At 34.3% G+C, this 20,432-nt stretch overlaps 1 protein-coding gene across 2 annotated transcripts in view; it reads right to left on the reverse strand.

The window, feature by feature from the left end:
* Positions 1-218: 218 nt before the first annotated feature.
* Positions 219-20,432, reverse strand: part of PDCD6IP (programmed cell death 6 interacting protein) — a 48,939-nt gene continuing 28,725 nt past the window's right edge. The window contains exons 8-18 of one of the 2 annotated variants that reach the window (XM_033132144.1): positions 20,102-20,324; positions 18,962-19,085; positions 16,822-16,999; positions 13,731-13,842; positions 12,602-12,771; positions 11,799-12,047; positions 11,306-11,440; positions 9,952-10,046; positions 3,325-3,445; positions 2,023-2,207; positions 219-1,250 (exon numbers count right to left, since the gene is read on the reverse strand). In XM_033132144.1, the coding sequence (XP_032988035.1) occupies positions 1,076-1,250; positions 2,023-2,207; positions 3,325-3,445; positions 9,952-10,046; positions 11,306-11,440; positions 11,799-12,047; positions 12,602-12,771; positions 13,731-13,842; positions 16,822-16,999; positions 18,962-19,085; positions 20,102-20,324 (1,767 nt within the window). In that variant the 3' untranslated portion in view covers positions 219-1,075. The remainder of the gene's footprint in view (positions 1,251-2,022; positions 2,208-3,324; positions 3,446-9,951; positions 10,047-11,305; positions 11,441-11,798; positions 12,048-12,601; positions 12,772-13,730; positions 13,843-16,821; positions 17,000-18,961; positions 19,086-20,101; positions 20,325-20,432) is intronic. The other variant, XM_033132143.1, reaches the window with a different exon arrangement.

Genomic DNA, 20,432 nt, shown 5'->3' on the forward strand with positions numbered 1-20,432 from the left:
AGCCTATTCCAAAACTGGCATATGCTCCCAACAACTGTTTTGTGTGCTCCCTGAATTATAAAATAGTCCAATCTTTAGGAGCATAAAAATGAAAGGGCTTAAATCTTTTCACATACAGTGCGCATTAAATGGTACTAAATTAAGACAGTAAGGTGGAAAAAAGGAATAAGAGGGTACAGTAAATTTTCTTTAAACAATCCCATTATATTAGACAGTTCTGTCAATGATATAATTCAACCAGATTATGAAAAAAATTATCAGAATTTGTACCAATTTCTTGGAGATGCTAATAAAACATTAAATATACATATTTATTTGTATATTTATTTGAAGAATCTTTGGTAGCAATTGTGTTTCTTCTACATTATAGGACTTTTCAAAATAAATGTCGAAATTAATTTACTAATTTGCATATGAAAGATATATTATGATACTATTCTTTTGGTTTTCCCATAGAATGTACTTGAACCTATGAACTTGCACTAATCATGCACTTAAACACAGTATCTGTTTAACTCATGTACATATAAAATGAGACTAATACCAGAGAGAAATTAGACAATAATGAGAATCAATGACAAAACATAACAATAACAACTGTTCTTAAGAAATTTATTTTTAAATTATAAGATTACAATGCTTTGATTATGCAAAATAGCATAATGGAAATTAAACCAAATCAATAAAGAGCAAGAAAACTTAGTTTTCTTTAGTATCAGTACTTAAACCATCATTATAAGTATCTGATGTCCCAGTCACGTCTTATGTAGACATAAGTATAATCATTTCAAATGTTTCACTTGTGGGTTTCTCATTTTCAACTTTTATGAACTGTAATATAATTTATTTCAAATCCTATTATACTTAGTGTTTATACTGCAACAGCAGCAAACCTCACATGTGCAGTCAATTGTGGAATCGGGGCACTGCTTTTAGCCGCGGACAAAAATTATACACTGCATTCAGTACGGTAAGAGTACGTTATATTAACCAGAGCATAGAGTTTAGTACACTTATTGCAGGATTGATTATTTTTTTCCCTTTGAACTGAACCAGCTGAGCTTCTGAGCTGACATTACTGCTGTGGATAGTAAGGCTGCTGTGGGGGCTGAGGGAAGGGGTATGAAGGCTGCTGGGGTCCTGGGTACGGAGCCTGTCCAGGGCTCTGGTGATACACTGGCGGAAATGGCATGTTATACTGGCTGTATGCATAAGGATTATAGCCCATGGGCATGGGCATTTGGCAGTACCTGATGGGAAGAAGAAAACAAAAGAACTGGATTGGTAAATCAAATACTAAAAAATATGAAACATATAACAATTACTCTAACACCAAGTTTTTTCAAGACAGCCATTTTTCTCTATTGCTCAGTTTATTAGCGACCAAGTGGAGAGAAAAAACAGCTGTTTCAAGGTACTTAGAGAAAAATGTTCCTATCCTGCTATTAATTGAAGTGAAAGAATATCAAGTTCACTGTAACAAGCACAAATTTATTATTTATAAATTTCTAATATTGGGAAGACAAAATGTACAAAGTTTGAAGCACATCTTAAGAAGTAATCAATGTCTTGATTTTTAAGATTAACAAAGTATCACAAAGAAAGCTCATCTTTAAGAAAGCACATTCCATAATTAGATTTCTGTTCAACAGTTTATCAGAATATCAAAGTTCAGAGTAGAGGTATGTAAATAAGGCCTTATCAGTCTTGGTATGCTAAGCTCAGAAAAGGCACCTATTTATCACCTAAATAAACAAGACCAAGAAAAGACATTCTGAATTCCATACAGAAGTGATGTATAAACCCAATATGTAAAAACTAAAAACATAAATTGTTTAAATAAGCTTGGGAAATGGCTATCCAACTACTCAAATAAAGTGACTATACAATTATCTGTATGAGCTGACAGTATAACTTATTCTTCATGACACCTCCACTAAAGGGATGACTGTTTTATAAGACTAATCAGAGCTACCGTAAAAACATCAGCCAAGTCTGGGCTATACAAACGTTCGGCCTTACCCGGGATATCCTGGATAGGTAGGATAGGGGGGCCCCTGGGCCTGTGGAAGAGGAGTGGAACCCGGAGTCTGTGATGGAGCTGGTGCAGTGGTGCCAGCGCCCACTGGAGCTGGAGCAGTAGCAGGAGCTCGATTTGCTGGAAGCACAGGAGGTGGAGGCCGGGCTGGGGGCTGGGGCTTAGTAGGCTGTAAGAAAAAGTCGGCATTGGCTACAAAATGTTTCATGTTTCTCTCAACTTGTTATTAATTAAAATAAATGAGGGCATATGAGAAACTCTAGAATCCAACCAGATATATTTCTAATTCCCATTCTTAAATGCTGGCTTATTACTCTAGAAATATATCACAGTTGAGGAATAATTCTCTAATTTGTGGATACACCACAGCCACCACTCTGTTCCTAATGCCTAATATTTTAATCACTTACTGCTCACTGCTGCTCCCACCAATGGTTAGACAGCTAAGGTGGGAGGAAGGAGGTCAGGTACAGTTTACTACTACAATCTCCTCCTGGCCCCAACATGTTTTGGTATGAAAATTTTCAAACACCAGAAAACTTAAAAGAATAGTATAATAAACAATCACGTATTTACCAATTAAATTAAGTAATTATTAACATTTGGCTATATTTGTTTTATCTATAGTTATCTATGTCCATATATTTCTCTATCTATACATTTGCAGAACCATTTGAAAGTTGCAAACTTCAAGACACCAGCCCTAGGGATGTCAGCATATAACTCCTTTCTCCTGCATTATCACAATACCATTTCACCCTAAGAAAATTAACAATTATTCCTAATATCATCAAGTATCCATTTCAAGTTTCCCTATTTATGACAAAAAAAGCTCTTAAAGGTATTTTTATGAACTAAGATTCAATCAAAGTTCCTGTACTACATTTGATTATGAATCTTTCCTCTTTTAATCTAGAATATGCCCTCCACCTGTTTTTTTTTTTCTTTCTATGACATTCACTTTTAAAAAGACCAAGCCAGGTGTCTCACAGGATGTCCCACTTCCACATTTGTCCAATTGTTTCCTCATGGCACAGGTTAAATTTTTGTTTTATCACTGTATTTGCTATGAACTGAAAGCTGGTTCTAAAGACCTGGTTAGATTTTTGGCAAGAAATCCTGGGTGACGCTGGCTTCTTCATATTGCAAAACATCAGAAGGTTGGTCCACCTGATGAAAGTGGTGAGACCAGATTTCCCCAATGTAAAGTCTGTTTTATCCTTTACAGCAAGCCAGCTGTCACTGATGTAAAAACTTCCATTTGAGAAATGTGTTTGTTTACTGACCGTCATGGTTCTTGGTGCTGGAGTTGGAGGGGTGGGAGTTTGTCCCCCTGGCGAGGACTGATACGCAGGCGTAGGAATTGAAGGAGCACTGGGTTCTCTGGCAATGCTTTGCTGCAAGTCCCTTATTAAAGACAAAAGTATTAGAAATTATCGCAGACACACACACACAAAATCAACACATAAGAAAAAACAGGTCTTTTTCTTACTTTTCTTCAACGTGTAACATAGAAAATAGACTCAAAACGATGGTATTTTAAAATATGCTACATTTCTTCACTAGAACTAGCTTAAATCTTCTTTCTCCCTACTATTTAATAAAATGAAGTTAGTTCTTACTCTACTTCTGACGAATAGGAAAGAAGGTAAACTTTTCCAGAGATCACAGTTACAGCTACAGTAAGGAACATATCAAACTCCCAAGTGGTCCTGAAAGACTGCCTACTCTTAATAAGAGATCATCCCCTGGATGAGAAATTCCTAACATAATACCCAACTAGAAGTTATCAGAAAACTACAACTGCTCACAGTCACCTAGCTAATATTTTAATCACTGTATTATATCAGTGTTAAAGAAAGCAAAACAACGGGTGAGAAAGCTAACCTACTCAAACTATTTTGTAAATTTCTTAATGAAAACTTTCTAAAGATATTCCAAAAAAATGTGGCACTGAGATATTTCATGTTAAAAGATTCCTCAAAATCTATTATAATTAAAATACAGTATTAAAAAACAGAAAAATACTTTAGAATCTCCCCTAACAGTAAACTGAAATCCATTCCAAAATCTCACTAAACAAAACAGATGTGCTGTAAGTGGAAATTACACGCCAGATTTCTAAGATTTAGTGCGGGGGGTGGAGTAAAATATCTCCTTCAGAATCTTTGCGTTGGTTATATGTTGAAATGATACTATTTTGGATATATACATTAGGTTAAACAAAACCTATTACTGAAACTTATTTCACCTGTTTCTTTTAGCTTTTTTAATGTGACTACTAGGAATTTTAAATTCTAAATTGTATACTTCACTGCATAGTATTTCACCATAAGACGTAACTTTATTTATTTCACTAGTCTTAGACACTTGATTTGTTTCTATTCTTTTACTGCTACCAGCAATATTGGACAGTTGTGTTTTAGAACATTCATGCCCACACTACTTACAATACAATAGCCCAAAACTAAAAACTACTCAAACAGTGACACTACAGATAAATAAAATTGTACTATACTCACACAATGAAATATATACAGAAATGAAAATAAAAGATCTACTGCTCACAACTATATAATCCTCACAAATATAATGCTGCCTGAAAGCCAATCACAGAAGAGTACATATGATTCCACTTATATACAGAACAAAAACAGGAGAAACTAGTCTGCACTGTTACAGTCAAGACAGTGGTTGCCATGGGAGAATGACTGGGTGGATACCTGAGCTATGCTTCTGGGTTGCCTAGAACGTTCTGTGTGTTGATGTAAGTGCTCATTGCAAGGTCAGTCCTGACCTTGACAGCTAGGTTGCCCCACAGAAGGACTGCACCAGGCTGTGTATTCAGTTTGTGAAAATTCAACAAGATATACACTTATGTACACTTTCCTTGTGTTTTTATTCTATATTCAAAAAAATGTTTTAAAGAATTTAGGCCCTGAACATTAACAGTGATTTTAACAAAATAAAGCCTCAGGTTTTTAAAAGCTAGTATTTGGCCTACTTTTCCATCATTCATTCACCTTTCAATCACTGAGCTGAAACCACTAAACAAGTTTATTACTGTCTCAGAACTGATTTTATTTATAGTATAAGTATGCAAATAGTAACAAGCCTAATTTTCAAACTAGAGATTTGAATTAGGAAATATCTGAAAAGGAGAATATCCAAAATTCTCTTCCTAAGCCATGAACTTCTATTATGCTATAAAATTCTACAAATAGTTATGTTAGCCCATTTTACACTAAATATTTAAATGGAAAAACAGTCCAACTAGAAAGTCAATTACGATTGACAAGAAAATGATTTAAATTGAGGGTCAGCAAAATTTTTTATGTAAAGAGCCAGACAGTATTTTAGGATTTGCAGGATACAGGGTGTGTCTGTCACAACTGCTCAGCATTGATGTTGTTAATGCAAAAGCGACCATAGATCATCTGAAAATGAAGAGAGTGGCTGTGTTCCAATAAAACTTTACTTAAAATAAAAACAAAAGTAGTGGCAGGCTGGACTTAGCCTGAGTTGTCATAGTTTGCCAATCTCCAATTTAAGCTTAGATATCTTTTTCAGCTCTCACTTGGTCCTCAGCTACACAGAATTTAGGGGATCTGAACAGATGTCTCAATGGCTGCTGCCTGAAAGAAGGAAAGAGGGGCAAAAGGTCCTGCTCCAAGCCCCTGACCCTGCTTGGATCTGAGCTAGATCCATTTTTATTTATTTTACAAATTGGGCTTCTCTGTAAGATTAGTTTGAACAAAGATTTCTGCAGCTCAAAAATAAAAGAAGGAGTGGGGGTGGCCGGTGAGCTCAGTTGGTTAGAGCGTGGTGCTCTTAACACCAAAGTTGCCGGTTCGATGCCCACATGGGCCACTGTGAGCTGTGTCCTCCTTTAAAAAAAAAGGGGGGGTGGAGGATTGAAAACCATGTGAAAAATAAAAATCAGAGTATTTGATTTTGACTATAAGAACATGAAATTCCATTAATTATTTTATTGTAATTTTCTGACAATATATTCATTCACATGACTCAACAACTAAAGAGTGAAAGACCTCTCCCTATCTGCCAGTTCCCACTCCGTCAATCTCTCCAAAGTCACTAACTAGTCTTTTATTTACGAGTCCATCCGGAGTTTCCTTATGTATAAATAAACCAATTCAAATGTTTATTTTCTCCCTTTTTACACAAAAAGCATACTTTACAAATTGTCCTTTTTTTACATTAACTATCTTAGAGATCTTTCTATATCAATACATAGAAAACATTCTTTTTTTAAATGGCTGCATAGTATTTCACTGTACAGATGTAGCTTCATTATTTCACCAGCCATGGACATTTGTTTCTATTCTTTTACTACTACAAACAATACAGAAATGAATTAGCTCATGCATATGTCATTTCTAGCATGTGCTAACATATCCTCAGAATAAATTCTCAAAAATAGCTGGCTTCACGGATGTATGGATTTGTAATCCTGACCTTTACAGCTAGGTTGCCCCACATAAAGACTGCAACAGGCTGCACTCTCATAGCAATATATGAGACCTGTTCCCCCACATGTGTCAACAAAACATGCTACACAACTTCTAGATTTTTGCTAACCTAAAAAATGTTATTTCTGAGTGATTTTAGTTTGTATATTTTACATTGAATGAGGTAAGAATTTTTTCATATGCTTAAGAACCACTTGTATTTCCTCATCTACAAAATTTCTGTTTGCATCCTTCGTCAATTTTTCTATTGAGTTTTGTTATCCTCATTAATAATATCTAGGAGTTCTTTATTAACTAGGCAAATAAACCTTTTACCTGATATTAAGTTTCAATTATTTTCCCATTTGCTACATTTTGACTCTGCTTATGTTATGATGAACTTACATTTTTCTTTTTTAAAGGCCTCTGAATTTTCGTCAGAGTTAGAAATACCCTTTCCATTTCAGCTTTATTAAGGAATTCTCCCATATTCTTTTAGACTTGACATTGCATTCGATACACTTTTAAATTTGATCCACTTGGAATTTATTCAGGTACAAAAATAACTTGTTTTCTAAATGACTAGCCAGTTGTCTCTAAATTCTAATTGGTTTAGGATCTTTTTTACACTAAATTCATGTATGTGTTTGAATCTTTTCCTATTTTTCTATTCTTTCTTTGGCCTAATCATGTACCAGTATTACTGTGTTTTAATGAGAGACAATATTATATATTTTAATATCTGGTGGTATTAGTTTCTCCTTGTAGTTTCTCCTTGCTGTTCTTTTTATTCAGTTTTCCTGGCTAATCTTGTTTGACTGTTTTTCTACTTGAGCTTTAGGATCAATTTGTCCAGTTTCAAATGAAAATCTGTTAATTTTATTTTAAATCAAAATTATGTTGAATGCCTAAGTTTACTCAGAATTGACGTTTTTATGAATTTGAGTCATCCTGTCTGAGAACATTGTATGTCTTTCAACACTTAAGTCTTCTGTGGTCTTGAATAACGTTTCAGAGTTTTCTTCATACGGCTTTCATGTATTTTACCTTTTTTGTTGCTATTATAGCTGAGGTCTTTTGCACCATTATATCTTCTATATGTTTGTTTATATGAAAGTCATTGATTTCTGCAGATTATTTTTATTTTTGGTAATAATTCTTTCATTATCTGCAGAGCTTTGGGATTGACTCTCTTGGGTTTTCAAGTTGTACAAACAATACCTGTAAGTAGGGATAGTTTTACCTCTTCCTTTCCAATTTTTGTATTTCTAATTTCTTTCTCTTGTCTAATTATGCTGGCTGGTACTGCCAATATGTAATTAAATAATAGTGTTGATTATGGGCCTCTGAAATCTGTTCCTGACTTTAGGGGGAATGTTTACAGTGTTTCTCTATTAACCATGATGCTGGCTTTTGTGCAAATATAGACAGACAGACAGACAGACACATGCGAATGTTTTTTCACGTGAAGGAAGTATCCATCTACGCCTATTTTATTGAATACCATTATAGTTCTTTTCTCACATGCTTTTTCTTCATCTACGAAGGGAATCTTTTTCTCCATAGATGCAGAAATACTAAACCAGTCACTGCATTATTGGAGTAACCGCCCTCTTCTCCTTGGTCATGGTTCTGTTTTAACATACTGCTGAATATCGATGGCAAGTATTTTATTTAGGACTTTTGTACCCATACTCATAAATAAAACTAGTCTGAAGACTGTGCTTTGTTTCGTTTTGATCTTTGTCAGATTTTCTTCTCAACAGGAGTAATATGCAGGGTTTTGTTTTTTGGTTTTTTTAAAGGTCTGGAACCATTTAAAAATCATTTTATTAGGTTGGTACAAAATTAACTGCGGTTTCGAAGTTTAAAAATAATTGCAAAACCCACAATTACTTTTGCACCAACCTAATAATTTGGTTTTTAGTAGAAATACCATCTAAAATCACCTGGCCCTGCTCTTTCTTAAGAGTGGAGGGAGCTCCTTGGTAACTTCCCCCATCACTTCAATGGAAAACTGTTTAAACATGGACAGAGAGGTAAATAAAAGTGTGGTTGGCTGAAGGGCTCAAGAAAGGCTCATGAGTGTAATAGTCTGCGAGTTTCCTTATGTTCATTACTAATGAACATATGGCTTTGTATACACCTCAAGGAGAGTTTGACCAGATATAAAATCTTTGGCTCATATTTGTTTTCCTTTAGTTCCTACAGCAATCACTTCACTCTCTTCTAGCATGCAGTGCTGCCAGCCTAAATATTTTTTACGTTTTACAACTGACTTGATTTTTTTTGCCTGACTGCCTGAAGGATCCTGCCATTATCTTTTAAGGCTAACAATTCATATGCCTTGGTGCTAGCAGTTCTTGTTAACTTTCCTCAACCATAAGATACATCCTTTCAAGAAAGCCTTCACTTATTTTAGGAAAAGGTTCTTGAGTATTATCATTAAATATTTATTTTATTCACCGTTTTGATTTTTCTTCTTTAAGGGGAATGCAATCTTGTATATATTGGATCTTCTTTGCCCATCTCTAATTCTTTTTAATTCTCTCTTTACTTTGGTTTCACTTTTCTTTGATTTCCTCATTTCTACTCTCTATGTTCCTGTATTTTCTTCACTATCCATATTCTCCTTTTGTGCTCCTCCCCATTCCATCTTACATCTGTAATGTTTTTGCTCTTCGTCTTTTCTGAATTCTGACACTTCGCATTTTATCACCTCCTGTTTACTCACGACCTTGAGTTCTGGCATTTCTGTTTTTGGTGTGCCTTAGCGAGATTGCTTTCTAACCATTTTTGTTTGTTTTGTTTTTGTTTTTTAATTCATGGTGAAATATTAACTCAGAATTTTCATCTGTTCTGTGATAATATTCTGGTGAATATTCTTCATCTATTAAGTTTTGTTATTCACTTTTTCACCTAAATAAATATGGTATCTTCATTTTGATGCTAAGTCAACTCTGTACTGATTTTTCAGCATGGAATGAGTCCTGTATTACTCGCCCAGCTTTCTCAGAAGGCCCCTTCAGAAAGTGGTTTTGCTGATCTGAGCTGTTCACTCTGTCTTCCCCATGTTCTGTATGTCTAGTTTACGTAGGGAACCTATTTGTAACTTCAAGGTAATCTGCTTATGTTTATTGGCATTTCCTGAGATCTGCCACTTTGAACTGTTTTGTTATCATTTCTGTGACATTACTGTACTTCCTACATCTAGAGTTTCTGCTTTTTATCCTTTTGTTCCCAGATCATGCAGTTGTTTGCTTGTTACTCTGTAAAATACCCAGGAGAAAAGGAAGGAAATTGCTATCTCATACTGCCAAGTTCAAACCCTTATGGAGTTAAAGTACCAAAGGAGTGGCATATCTGAAAAACTTAAAAGTCTCCACATGAATTTCTTAAAAGAAAAATCCTTTAAATACAATTTGATACACAAAACAAACTTACTTTAAGAGTTCATCTCTTTCCGTCTTCCGTGCAAACACTATATCACTGCATTTGTTCTGGAACCTGAGCAGGATTTCAGTCAGCTCATTGTAAAACTATAAGCAAAGAACAAATATAGGTAATAAATCAGAACAACTTTTTAATCTAAGGAGGAACATAATCTAAAGCTCATTTGTCAATAATGGTTAAAACTAAAGAATTAAAATCTTCTGTATGAGATACAGTCATACCATTTAATTCCAACAACTTAGTATTAAATATGACCTAAGATTCCTACAGGAAATAAAAACAATAAAATTACTTTTAGAGAATATGGTAACCAAAAATTAAATGGCAAAAAGGTAAAATTTTCATGATCATAAACATTTCCCCAATTCCTAGAGAAAAATAAACTATCTCATAAAGACACTAAACCTATTTCATTGGAAGGACTAGATTTCCACGTTCACTTCAGAAATGCAGGTGTCATTCCAAAAACCCTTGGAAGAATTTCCCACGAATCTCTGGAGAGTTTTTCTCTGCTTGTCTATTTCAACAAAGCATTTTAAACCAAATTAAAATGGTATTTTACTATCCTCTCTATTTTGGAAGGCTTTGCAGTACTTCTACCCTCTCTTCAGAGGGTTATACATTATATCTACTATATTTACTTAAAGAGAACTTTATTCAATGATCCTTACGGAGTTCAAGTACCAAAGGAGTGGTATATCTGAAAAACTTAAAAACCACTTGTTCCCTTGTAAGCAAAGTATTAGGTTGGTGCAAAAGTAATTGCAGTGTAAAAGGTTAAAAATAACTGCAAAAACTGCAATTACTTTTGCACCAACCTAATAATTAGTTAAAAAATATATATATATAAGCATTTCCCTAAACTTTTTAAAGGAGAGGCAATTAAATACTTAAAGCGTATTTAGTAAGCACTCTGAGATTCGGGCAGGTTACAACTCTATCATCATCCAAACCATTAGCACAGAGTACAAAGGCCATACCCACCCACCTTCCCACGACAGAGCAACTTTGACTACTCTGTTTCCTCAGAATTCACTCAAATTGGTCAACTTTCCACCCCCCAAAAAAGTGTCATTGGCTTTTGATATCTCTGTGCTAATTCCTGCTACACCAAATGCCCATAACCCTTTCTGCCTGGTGAAATACACAATTCATCAAAGTTCCCATGAAATGTTGCTACCTTCATTAACCTCTTATAACAAACGTCGCTGAGGCAAAATTTAACAAATTAAAGCAAACAAATCTGAGGCAAAGAATAATTCGGTCCAACTGGAAAAATGAATGAACTTTCCAAACTTTATTTTCACATCTATACTGGTTAGCTAATTTCTTTTGTGCATCATACCTTTGTGCCCTCCTTCAAATTAGCTACAAGTTCAACAAAGTTGTCATAGGCAGTAGCTAAATTCTTCAAAACTTCTTCTCTTAAGTTAGCTTCGTTGTTAGATTGTTTCATTTTAGAAAATTCCTGGTGTGAAACCTTGTTAAAAAAAAGATTTATGTATCAAATTTACACATTTATTTATCAAATTAATATAGTTCCTAACATTTTTATTGATATTTTTCTAACTATGAAAATCATACATGATTACATGCAGGAATTACTAGAAATTTACCTAACATTTTTCTTCTGGAGTAGCGCAGTGCTTTATATCTTTCCTTAAGTAAAAATACCACAAATTCAGTACGTGTCAAAACATAATCGATAATGACTATGGATTTCTATTAGTATATAACATTTGTAAAAAAGACAATCCTAAATGAACAGATTTAGTCCAGGCTCATCCTTTCTATAATTTTTTAAAAACATAAATCTTACTAAAGTACATAACCTTCACCTGAATATTTTTAAGAAGTCCTTCCTGTTTCTTCAGAGATTCTTGGACTTTAGTTGTAAGACCTCCATAGATTCGATCCAGTTCAGTAACAGAAAGAGCTTCTTCATTTATCATACCATCTTGAGCCAAAGCTGTCAAAAATTTACTTGTCATGTCAAAATTCACTGATTTCAGGTCATTCTCCAGACTCTCTCTTTCCTTCTTTACTTCATCAAGATTTGTCAATAAAGATTTTAAGACATTTACAACCTAAACAACAATAACAAAAACACTTAATTGCCAAAAAAAAAAAAGAAGAAGAAAGAAAACCAAACCAGAAGCCAATTTCAAGGAAATTATATACAAAGGCTCATCATACAGAGTCAGGAAAAGATGATTTCTCAGAGAGCCAAGTATAAATCGTACATCAGATTTATTTAGATATAGACGTTGTAGCTTTGATGAACTCAGATTGTATCAGCAACAGCAATAACACTGGCAAGAGTTACAATGTACTGATCATTTATTATGGGCGAGGCACTGTCCTAAGCACTGTGAACATAGGGAGTAACTAGAATACAGTACCCAATTCACAGAAGACATTCACTAAACAGAAATGATTATTATAGGATAGCAATAGCATTCATATAATTACCCATTACTCGGTGTATATATCATGCTACTTTAAATATAACCACCTCAATTCACATCTGCAATTTTAAAAAGATGCCAGTAAGAAAGAAATCAGCGATCCATTGTATATGGATAATGGCTTGACCATAGCTTTCATCGACGACTGGTAGCATCGAAATGCATCTCCTCACCTCGCTGCCCTGCATGGTCTTTGCTGGGTTAGCAGAAGGGATGGCAGCATTCAGCTCAGGTTCTGGCTTACACAGAAGTGCAATGGTGTCACGGTGAGACTGGTAACGTTCTTTCACTTGTCCATCTGCTTGCACAGCTTTATCCAGAACTGCTCTGAAGCTGGTTCCCTCTGTGGGAAAAAAGAATGTTCTTAGAGGACAGCGTTGATGTGAACAGTAATGTTTACGGGCTGGTTGTATTTTTGTTCTGTACTCCTTCTACAGGCCCCAAGCCTATACTTAAATTTCAGCATTTTGGAGCCCCTCTTTTAGGAGGCTTCTGACCTTTTTTACTCTTTCTACAGGCCTCAATTCACTAGATAATAGAAACTCAGCTCCTGTCAGTCTTTGCATTTTTGTTTTTGAAAAGCCGATTGTAAAGCAAAAGCACAGTTATAACTTAAAATACAATTATGGTTACTGTCCACCAAATAAAAGCTAATTGACAGTCATCTAATCTTTTCCTACAACTTGTGAATATTGAAAGAAATCATTCAGCCCAAAAACTATTGCAACTTATTTTAAAAGTCCTCCTTTCTCAAAGGATCACTGCTTCAACTTTACATAAAATAACAGCAGATATATTTTTTAGAAAAATCTCAATAGTATTAATTCCTTTTATAGAGATAAAACAAGCTACCATGAAGACATCATTTATCTTAACAAGCAAAAAATCTTAATCAAAGTTCTAAAAATAATAATTTGGCTTCAAATTAACTGTTGAAACTCAACTTTTACCATCCATGATTCACTACTAACTGAAATGTAATTACAAAACGATACACACAACATGATCTCATTTATGTTTTTAAAATATGCACAGGGCTTGGAACAGGAAAAGAGTTATAGGATCATTTTAGTTTTTACTTTATACCCTTCTTAAGAATCTGAAGTTCTTATAATGAACATGGATTACCTTTGTTATTTTTTTTTTAATCTTACACTGAACTGAGGAAAAACACCTAGGTTTTTCTAATGGCACACAGTAGCAGTAAAATCAGATTTAAAATTGAGCCTAATTTAATCAAGCAAAAATGTGGATCCAGTTTGAGACTTTGTTCATCTGAAAGTCATTTATGCACATTTTTACCTGCTCTTAAAGGCTTGTAGAGCTCATTGGATGGTGTCCTTTGCCAGCGTTCCTTGAATTTTGCTCTTAAATCGTTGTCAGTTGCTTCTTCTTCATCCAACAACCTTAATGACTTTTATCGAGGAAGCAAAGCAACAAAGAGCTATTTCTGCTGTAAAACTTTTAAACATTTTTTAAATGATCATACTCAAAACAGGTGAGAATTAGTGAGATGGGAATACTCTTACTGGTTAGAATATAAATTGGTACAATTTTTGTTGCAGAAATCCATGTTATAATGTATTTAACAAAAAATCTTGTAAAATTTAAGGCTAGGGTAGCCATTTCTTTACTCAGCAAAGTTAAAAAGGAAGAATAATTAAGAGGTTATGTACATCCATATATAAGACTACTTTAAACAAAGGTTTATTTTTAAGATAAAAATAGAGAGCCTTTGGACATCAGAAACCATAAACAAAGAAAAAACTGATAAGTTTAACTATGTGAAAATAAAAGATCTGAACTTCTATCCCAATACAACTGAAAATTAACATAAAAAACTGAAAACTAATATATAAAAAATGCCTTTTTAATGCACAGTTGAGAAAATAGGATGGTAGGCGGCCAGAAACACAAGAAAGTACTAATCTACCAGAAGAACCAAGTGCTAGAGTCAATGGTATATAGTTTAGAGCAGGTCTGCAAACTTTTCTGTGAAACACTAGGATTTGTGGGCCACAGTCTCTGTTACATAGTCTTCTTTTTCTTTTTTCACAACCCTCTACAAATGGTAAGAATCATCCTTCGCTAGTGAACCATATAAAAATAGGCCACCAGTCCTTAGTTCACCAGCTCCGAAGTTCACTACTGGCTTAAAGTGTAATTTATCAGAACACGAGTAGGAAACAAGAAACATGGGTGGGGCTAATAAGAGTAGGAGGTGAGATCAAAGGCACTGTCCTCACTCATACTGGGACACTTTCAAATGGGTGACACTCAGTAGATGAATTTTTACAAGGAAAACTGCCCAACAGAAGGAAACTCAGCTGTCCGAACCTTGGCTCTAAACCGAAAAGTATCACCTAAGATTCCTAATCAGAAGCCTGAACATACGACTGGAAATCACACTACCTGTGTGACACAAAGTCCCGAGGTGAACTGATTATAAAAGAGCAACCACAAAAAAACTTCAAGTTTAAAGAGATGTCAGATATATAATGCCTTTTCATAGCAGAAGCAAACAAAAAATCCTCTCTAGGTTTTTGAAGAATTCACTTTAAACCCAGATCTCAAAGAATTTCCACAAATAAAGTTCCAAGAAATGTGAACCCACAATAAAAATAAAAAATATCATTGAACATTAAATGCAATGTACTATTCTGGGCTGGATCTTGAAAGAGAATAACAGAGTAACTGGCAAAATGCGAGTAACAATATTGTACCAATGTTTATGTCTTCGTTTTAACAAATGTACCATGGTTACATAAGGCTTTAACTTTTAGGGAGGCTGAGTGAAGAAACTCTACTAAATTTACAACTTTTCTGTAAATCTAAAATTATTCCAAATTTAAAATTTCCTGGAAAGGAAGAAGTAAAATTACCTCTACTTGCAAATGACATGACCTTATCTACAGAAAATCTTATGGAATCCACAAAATAACTATTAGAGATAATAAATGGATTTGGTAAAGTTGTAGAATACAAAATCAACATACAAAAATCAGTTATTTCTATACTCCAGCAATGAACAATCCAAAAAGAAAATAATGAAAACAATCCCATTTATAATAGCATCAAAAAGAATAAAATACTTAGGGATAAATTTAACCAAGAAGGTACAAGACTTGTACACTGAAAACTGCAAAATACAGTTGAAAGAAATTAAAGACCTCAATAAACGGAACGACATCCTGTGTACACGGACTGGAAGACTTAATACTCCCAAAATTGATCTGAACATTCAATGCAACCCCTACCAAACTTCTAACTTTAGGATTTTCTATATATAAGGTCAAATCAGAACCACAATGAGATACCACTTCATACGCACACGAATGACTATAACTACATCTACATAGGTAAGCAGTAACGTTGACTGTATAATTAATGTAGAATCCCTCATAAATCAGATTTCCCAGGGCAATAATGCAGTAAGTTGCTATTGCAGTTCCGTAACCTTTTTCAATAATTGATTTGCATTGAAAGGTGAATAACTACCACTACCATCATCATATCAGTTGTAATAATTGCAATATTATCATCACCACAGTAATGTAACAGCAATAGTAATAATAGCTATAATTTATTAAGCACATACTGTGTGTCCCATAAGCGAGACATGTCACTGTTTTAGTTTGGTTCATCCTTTAAATAACCCTAGGAGGTAAATACTCTCATCCCCAAGGTTCACACTATCATAAGTACTCTGCCCCTACCCCCAAAGTACTTAGAAATGATGTAAATACAATATCCTCTGAAAATTAACTGAAAAATCAAAACTATCAGGGGTGAAAGTATTGATAACACAAGTCACCTAAGAGAGACGTGACTCCTAAATTGGCAAAAGCCAATGTAACCAGCTTGAATATATTTATAGCTGAAGAAAGAAATGTATCAATTAGGGGAAAGAGTGGAAGGCATAGTAAAAGGAGAATAACATTGGCAAACAGTTGGCTTCTACCAGAAAACCAAATTTAGTGTTCCATTCCTATTGGCAAGATGCCCTCTCTGCTGGAAGATGGATGCAGTGGGCTTATGAAACATTTGATGGCCTAACTTCCTTTGATTCCAGGCTCAACAAGAAGCCGAATATTTAGTATAAAAGAAATCATTAATTATAAAGACTTTGAACAGTTTGTGTGACTATGTACTAGTATTAGACACTGGTCATGTGAGTTTCATTTGTGTGCATTTACATACCCCTGTAGACATGTATGAACCCATTCTCACTCAATCGAAATTCTCCTTAAGGCTCACGACCAGGCTCTGGGCCACAGTGAATTCGCCAAGATGATGAGTGAAACCCACAGGAGGAAGGCGCCAGTCCTAACCCCTGATGGACACCAAGAGGTCGAAGTGGTTTTATTTGAAAAGCAAATCTCTGAAAACATACCTCATCTAGGATTTCTCTATTTCTTTGTAGTAGTTCAGGTAGCTCTTTGATCAACTGATCTACAGTCTGGATGCCTCCCTGTTTAGTCACAGATGAGGACTTAGTCAGTATAGACTTAGGTACGGTATCTCCAGATACATCTTCAATTGCTGCTGGAAGATTAAGGGAAGCCAACACCCTAAAAAATGAAATACATTAATTAAAACATTAACTTCCTATATCCAAATCAACAGCAATGGAGTTAGCACCCCAAAAGTAGATAAGCCTTATCAATAGAAAAACAAGGCAAAAACAAAAGATCAGTGATTGATAAAATTAAAGCAAAATCATTAAAGAATTAAGTTATTTAATTTTACAGTTCAGAATTAAAAGCCAAAACGTAATAAATATACATTAAAATATAATAAATACCTTTGGCTCACAGCTCAAACTTAACTCCTATCAGTCTAGGTAATTAAAAGTCAAAGTCTATCTTAAAAAAATGCAATCTTGTTATTATAGTCCTGATTGTTATAATGTCACTGACAAACATAGTTATAATTTCGTATCATCTAGGGAAAATGTCAAGAGAACATAGTTGATCTAAGCGTTAATTACAGAATCTTCATCTGTCCTGTTTGTGGCACAGTAACAATTATTCTCTTATTTAATTTATATACTAAAGGGGATGTTAAACTTATGTTGCATTCTTGCTAGACACTGAAAAATGAGGTCAAAATCCATACATTCACCAAAATTAAAAACACGAAAAAGCAAATCAGACTATGAGAAAATATTTTCAATTACATACATCTAGCAAAGGACTTGTCTCTAAAATATGCAGTTATTCAAAGATTAATGAGAAGAAAAACTCATTTTTTTGAAATAAGCAAGATTTTCACAGACACTTCACAAAAGATGTGAATGGCTAAAAATAAACACGTGAAGAGTGGCTCAACATCATTAGTAATTAAGGGAATGCAAATTAAACCACAGTGAGATACTGCTACACACACACATTAAAATGGCTAAAATTAAAAAGACTGATAATACTAAGTGCTGATGACAATGCAGAGCAACAACATTTCTCAAAACGGTGCAGGTGGGAATATAAACTGGAACCACCACTTTGGAAAATAATCTGTCCATGTCATATGAAATTAAACATACACTAACCATACAACTCCACAATTCTAATCCTAGGTATGCACACGAGAGATATAATAAAACATGTCAACACAAAGATTTGCACATGAATGTTCACAGCAATTGAAGTATCCATCCACAGGTGAAAGAATAAACAAACTACTTGACCACAAAATGGAATACTGCTCAGTAATAAAAAGGATCAAACTGATAGATAACCCACAACATATGAATCTCAAAAAATTACGCTAAGTGCAAGACACCCTTTTTGAGTATATGCTGTACGTGACTGTAGATACTGTTAAGTATTGTATACTATAGCAATACTGTACTATGTACTATAATACACATACTACACATGTTATAATGATTACATTTATATTAAATTGTATAAAAAGTAAAACTAATCTATAGTGACAGGGAGCAGCACATCGGTAGTGGCTAGGCGCCAGGGGAGGAAAAACTGAAGGGAAAGCGGCGGGAGGAATTATTTTAAGGTGATAGAAATGTAATCAGTCTTGATCATGGTGGTGGTAGTTACAAGGGTATTCACATTCATCAACAGAACTGTACACTTAAAATGGGTGTATTTTACTGTATCAAAATTACACTTAAGATTTTTTGAAAACTAATAAATCCATCAGAAACAAAATAGGTTACAAATATTGAATGTACTATGTATCTTAACTGACGAAGTTAATTTCTATTTCTCATTTGCCTCAAATAAATATCCCTAAAATACAAATTAGTGGTCAAATATTTTCACTTTGTTTCATTTCATTTATTAATGGAAGAAATTAAATTTCTTCCAACTATGATATATTTGCTAGAGCTTAGTAAGTATAGTGTCCCCAAGAAATGTGTGTATGTGTGTGTGTCTATATTTGCTATTTCACATCTTTGACACACAGCTCCAAGCTCAGAAAGTAAAATGTTCATGAACTATTTAGCTAAAGAACAAACAGAAAACATTAGAACTTTAGAGATAAATTTATGAAAGGTAAGCTCTACCTACCCATTTGCCAAAGTGGTGGCTTCTCTCATTTGAGCAATTGATCTGTTAACTAAATCAGCTTTCCGCTGATTATAGGCAGCCAAAGACTGCTGCACTGACACAGGAACCATCTTCTCAAACAGATCTACAATTAGGAATGGAAATTTCAACCAAATGTTACGACAAAAACTCAAACTGTAAAGTCACTGTTCGCATTTCCTTTCCAACATTCATATAAAAAGTCTACAAATACTTAAATTTAAAGTAAAACTAAATCACTTTTGAAAGTACAATGATGAAGAGACTTTTTAGATTACAGTATTCAGGGACAATGAAAATGAAAGCTTTTTCTCTGAACTGAAATTTCTCAAAGTTTAGATGTGTCTGTCATTGAGTTTAAGGGATCTTTGGTGAAGAAGAGGGAAACGTAAGAAAACACTGTTCATCACTGGTTGATTAAACTGACTGGGTTAGTGCCATGGTTCCGTTCCCAGCTTTACCACTTCCTAACTACATGACCTTGGATAAACACATCACCTGACCACTCAGTGCATCAGCATCCCCATTAGTGAAGTGGAGATAATAATAGTACCTTTCTCATGGGGTTGTTGTGAGAAATAAACGAGCTAACATTTGTAAATGCTTAAAAGAGTCCCTGGCACGTGGTAACTATTTTGTTTTTACTCAACAGAAATAAGTAAAATAATCAGCCTTCCCCAATAACTTAGAATATTACCCTTGAAATCTCAGCTACAAGCCACCATACATTTCATCTATCTACAATGGCCGAGAATATTATAACATGTATTCATTGGATACAACCATGGCTCCAGTTGTTTATATATTTGAAGTCATATTTATGTATGTTTATTTTTAATAGGAGAATCTTAAATAACATAACAAATGTTAACAACATAAGTACTTGTTTAAAGTCTATCATTACTCAGTCGTATACTTTACATATGCTTTACCATTTACTTTCCATCTTAAAATTCCACTATAAATACAACACTTAATTTTAATTGTCATATTCACTTTGAACACAAATGCAAATTATATTCAAAGCATACTTTAGCCAATTGTGTGACTTTGGCTACAAAAAACAGATTAAACTGGAGAAAAGAGGAGTAAGATTAAAGTGCATCTGAACACTTGACATACCGGTGAACTTTTGGCTGATGGGTACATTGACTGGGGTAGATTTCACAAGCGTGGCTTTGCCAATAGGGTCTAGATCTTTGAGGTCTGGAACTCGATCATGATATATGAAGTCATTATCCTTCTTTGCTGCGGTAAGGGCGCGGTTGATTTTGTCAGAAAAGTCCTTCACATTGACATATTCGTCATAGCGAGATGCCACTGTTTTAATCAACTCTGCTGCGTGCTAAAAAGAAAATGTTAAAAAAGTAAAGAATGTTTCTTTGTCTCAACCAACCATCCTAGCATTGTTTTTGTTGTTTTTAATTCTTTAAATTGAGGACTTGCACTTCCA

This window comes from Rhinolophus ferrumequinum, chromosome 17 (assembly GCF_004115265.2).
Source record: "Rhinolophus ferrumequinum isolate MPI-CBG mRhiFer1 chromosome 17, mRhiFer1_v1.p, whole genome shotgun sequence".
NCBI classification, from domain to species: domain Eukaryota; kingdom Metazoa; phylum Chordata; class Mammalia; order Chiroptera; family Rhinolophidae; genus Rhinolophus; species Rhinolophus ferrumequinum.